General features: G+C 54.8%; 1 protein-coding gene across 1 annotated transcript; it reads right to left on the reverse strand.

Moving 5' to 3' along the window:
* Positions 1 to 1885: 1885 nt before the first annotated feature.
* Positions 1886 to 3506, reverse strand: LOC131401781 (ral guanine nucleotide dissociation stimulator-like). The gene is made up of 4 exons (XM_058536935.1): positions 3468 to 3506; positions 2673 to 2794; positions 2379 to 2470; positions 1886 to 2072 (listed from the first exon to the last, which is right to left on the reverse strand). Exons 1-4 carry the CDS (start codon positions 3504 to 3506, stop codon positions 1957 to 1959), a joined length of 369 nt encoding a protein of 122 aa, XP_058392918.1. The 3' UTR covers positions 1886 to 1956.
* Positions 3507 to 4361: the final 855 nt, after the last annotated feature.

Below are 4361 nucleotides of genomic sequence, written 5' to 3' on the forward strand. Positions count from 1 at the left end.
TCTCCCAGTTTTCTCAAGGTTATTTCCTGGTTTTACATTTTATTTGAGTCAGGATCTTAATGAAACCCTTCTTTTGCAATTGGTTGATCTGTTTCTGAAGTCACTTTTAATCTCTTGTTGGTTCATGCATCTTGGGATTTGGGTGGAATATGAGTGTGTGTGTTTGTGTGTCTACACTGATGTGTGAATTCTTTCTTTCCTGGATGGGAGTGCCCTGAAAGGAAGGACCTGGGCTGTGGGAACCAGGATTTCTACTCTGCTTCTGGCTGAACTGAAAAGGCCTCCCTGGGTGACACTTGCAGCCTTCAGAAAGGAGGGGGAAGAAGTACCAAGGAATTCAAGACAATGGCCCTTGTCTTACAGGGTGTTTCCAGGGCATTATGTTCAAAATGCCGGGTGCTAAACCTTTAGGTCCAGGTCGTCAGGTGGGTTCTCGGCATGAGCTCTGAGCAGTGTCTGTTAACCACCCACGTGGGCAGCATTTCAGTATTTTAATTGGTAAGGTTGTGTCTGTTGTGTCTGTGGTGTCTAAGATTGGTGGCATTCCCCTGCTGGACCCACTTCTATACCTGCCCCTCTCCTGCCTCATCTTTCAAAACTCCCAACAGGAAAGTTTCACATCCCTGTAACACAAAACCATATAACCACAGCACAGATGGGGGAAAAGAACACAGCCGTCCCAGGGGCTACGTGCTCTATGCCCTCAGGCCAAGCTGACCCTTTGGGACAAGTCAGTAACAACACGACTGAGTGTGTAAACCAGTGATTGTCTGAGACCATGGACCTGAGAACCTCATGGGCCCAGATGTCACCCAGGGCAGCAAGGGCTGGTGTGGGTCATTCCGTGGACAGGATTAAGGTCTATTGTCCTGGCAAACCAGAGCTCACCCCTGATCCCTCAGGCCCAGCCAGGGAGGAATGGCCACGATGTACCTGACAGAGAGGCTGGGGGCCTTCTAGGGAATTTCTACCCTAAAAGAATCCTACAGTGAAGTGCAGGGATGCTGGAACTCCTATTTCACAGGGAGCAGTGAGGTTTATAGAACAAAGTCCTGTTGTAGGTTTAAAAGATGCATCATGAGTCTTTCCCTCTAGACATGAACCAAGCGGGAAAAGGACGTCCACGGGCATGGGCCAGGATCCCAGGAGGATTCCAGTCTAGGCGAATGGTGAACAGGGAGCCCTAGAGGTGGCCTGATGGGGATGTCCTGTCGGCCCTTAGTCCATCTGCACATGGTCTTCCTCTGTCCTTGTCCGTTCCACATGCAAACTTTTATCTTTTTACATTTTTTCCTCATTTAGTGTTGATGCAAATCCAGACACTGATTAGAAAACGGCAAGTTCCAATATCTGATCCAAGAAACCTCAACAAGAGAAGCAAAAAACATTCCTTCTTCCTGGAAAGCTGTAGAAAGACAGCCACTGTCCTGGGGAAGGACATGGTCCTGGTAAGTGCTATTTGAAAGACACCCACATTTCAGTGGTTATTGCTCTGCCTGGGAAAGTCCCTCCAACCTCTACATCCAGGGAGATCTGAGGGGCTGTCTCTGCTCCTGGCCCAGGTGAACCACACTGAAATGCACCTGTCCTCTGAGGAAGTGGGACTTGAGGGTTTCATTCAGTAGCCAGGGAGGAGGCTGGCCCTCCTCCCTTCTCCCACATAAAATAAGCTGTGACCATACACAAGTTCTTAATTCAAGGAGGAAAGTGAGATTCTGTGTCTCATTTACATGAGCATAAGAAGTGAAAGAACCACACCACAACAGCCAGGTTGTGACAGAAACAGGATATAACGTAAGAGTCAAATCTACCATTTACTATTAAAGAAATAATATCACTCCTACCCAATGGGTTAACAGTGGCTGGCAGGGCGATGTCAGGGAGTTGGAGGGGGTGGTGCCCTCCCTCTGGGGCTTTAGGGGAAACCAGGGAAAGTCTTAGGATGTCCTCGTTCACTCAGGGTGGGAAGAGCTGGCCCGGTGCACCCCGAGGGTCCCAGTGTCCCTGCTGGTCAGGAGGAGCTGCACTTGTGGTCTCCAGAGTGTGACGGCTCATCACCAAGGGCATGGTGGCTGAAGAGAAGAAACAGACTATTTTGGGGAACCTTCCTGAGATTCATGGCACAACTCCCTGCCCCACTGCACTCTGATCCAAACCCTGTACCGAGTGCTCAGTCCATCAACAGCACCCCGTTTGTCCCTGACGCAGGAGGCATCATTTAGCATCACCCATTTCAGAGGATGCAACTGAATCCCAGAGAGGAGAGGGGAGCGGCCTGTCCCAGGCCTGCTCAGCAGTGGAGCTGGGATCTAGGCCCATGCTTAGCCCGAAGCTGTACTGAGCCCCAGGATTCAGTCGCTCCTGGTCCCAACACTCACTTTGCCCTGATGTCCGGTTCCTCTTTCTCCTGAAGAGCCGCATTTTGCTTGCCTTCTGGTGTGCGGGCTCCAGCTGGCAGGAGACCCAGTAGCTACAGGACAGAGTGGACCTGTGAGCTACCAGGAGCCACACCTCAGGTGCCCCTCCCAGAGCCTGCCAGCAGCTGAGTCCTGGTGCCCCATGGGTCACCACGCTACGAGTTCTGTGGCTGATCAGGGAGCCAGGCCACAGGCTCTGGAGCTGGCCATCAGAGAGAGTCTGTCCTGCCCTCACCCAACTCCTGTCCCCCTCACCTCTCATGGACACTGATGGGCTCCATGGCCTGGAACCAGGCCCCAAATCGCTCATCGGGCTCCAGGTCATATGCATTTGCAGCCTGCTGGAGCAGCTGGATCCTCCGGATGACTTTGAAATTCTGGGAGGAAGGACAGGATGCAGACAGGGCTTGGGTGGGGAACGCTGCCAGGGACTTGTGCGGAGTGAGGATCTGGTCTGGGGTCTGTGCTCACTCGGGACCCCTCCTTCCTTCCCACTCCATTCAGGACTTGCCTGTCCTCACAGTTGGCTTGAATTAGTTCCTCATCCAGGAAGGTGTCCTTGATGCCAGCCCCTCCCGCACCCGCCAACGTGATGGGATGCCCAGCTTTGTGGATCTGACTCTCCCAATAAATGTAAGACCCAAGGGATGAGGCCAGAGAAAATCTTGCCAGGGGAGGTCTCTGATTTCCACATCCCCACCCTCCCCATAGCTGCTCACTTCACACCATTTCTGAAAGTTGACCCGATTTCCCTGGAAGGGAGACAGCCAATGTCCATCAGAAACAGCCCCCTAAGCCCATAACCAAGCCCCATCCCACCCCTTCTCAGGCTGCAGGAATGTCAGGGCCCAGCAGAGGGCAGACCTTCCACAAAGAGAACTTGACACTGGGCCAGGCTCTGGGCTCCAGAGCAGGAGGGACAGGGGAGCTGAGGCCAGATACCTTATGTAGCACACCCTCTCTGATGACAGACGGGGAGACTGAGGCCTCAGGGAGGAAGGGACAGCTGGAACACAGAAGTGCTTCCTCACTTGCAGGGGCTGATGGCACTCCCCCAGGGGTAGTGCCCGAGAGGGAGGCTGAATCCATCTCAGACACAGCCTCCTGCAGCTCTGCAGGCAGGCAGCTATGAGCTTCACCAGCCCAGGTAGACTGGCGGGGGGCTTATGAGGAGCGTCTATTCACGCATTGCTAAGATGGGCCTGACTCCCCAGCTCCCAGGGGTGGCCATGGGGCTCTCATGAGAGGAAGATTGCCAGATACTGAGAGCTCAGGTCCCAGTGCAGGGCTCTCGCCTCCCAAACCTCAGGATCCTGCACCCTGGCCCCACCTCCAGGCTCACTCACTTCCAGATCATCCTCCATCCCAATGTCCAGCAGCTTCAGGTGATAGAGGAACATGCCCAGGAAGGGGACGACACCCTGTGAAATCAGGGTGGGAGTGGTGAGATGAGTCCCACCTCTCAGGTGCCCCCATGGACCCTCCCCCAAATCCCTTCACCCCAGCCTCCTGCCCACCACAGATTCCCACAGAGAACAGCCTAGGACCCTCAGCGGCCTCCCCCCCGTTGCCCCCTCCAGGACCACCCTACTTCCCCAGTCACCTCCCAGGGGCGGCTTTTGGCAAATCCTAGAGTATGTGGTCCCTGCCCCTCCCCTCTCTAACACATCTTGGGCCCAGCCCTTCCAGGCCTCCTCCTGGTCACTTCCAGGGCAGGCATTTCAGGCTCTTGGGCTCCAGGAGCTGGGCTGGAGGAGGAGGGACCCCTCTCTTAGGGAGGCCTCCAGCCGTGAGGAGAGTGACCCCTCCTCTGACACCTGGACCCTCCCACTCAGGCCACCTCACCTGCTGCTGCTGCCTCTCCTGGGCTCCCTGGGGGTCCATCTCCAGGGTGGCCCTCACAGATGTCACTTCCTGCAGGGTCAAGGACAGGCTCAGGGAGGC

Source organism: Diceros bicornis, assembly GCF_020826845.1.
Source record: "Diceros bicornis minor isolate mBicDic1 chromosome 16 unlocalized genomic scaffold, mDicBic1.mat.cur SUPER_16_unloc_1, whole genome shotgun sequence".
Classification (NCBI taxonomy): Eukaryota; Metazoa; Chordata; class Mammalia; order Perissodactyla; family Rhinocerotidae; genus Diceros; species Diceros bicornis.

Bases quoted from the DNA above. Each gene is read 5' to 3' on its own strand.
- LOC131401781 (XM_058536935.1), bottom strand. From the start codon at position 3,506: ATGGATTCAGCCTCCCTCTCGGGCACTACCCCTGGGGGA. The intron at 2,795-3,467 runs GTGCCATCAGCC...CCTTCCTCCCAG, and splicing joins CGGGCACTACCCCTGGGGGA to AATTTCAAAGTCATCCGGAG. The intron at 2,471-2,672 runs GTGAGGGGGACA...TCTGTCCTGTAG, and splicing joins CCCATCAGTGTCCATGAGAG to CTACTGGGTCTCCTGCCAGC.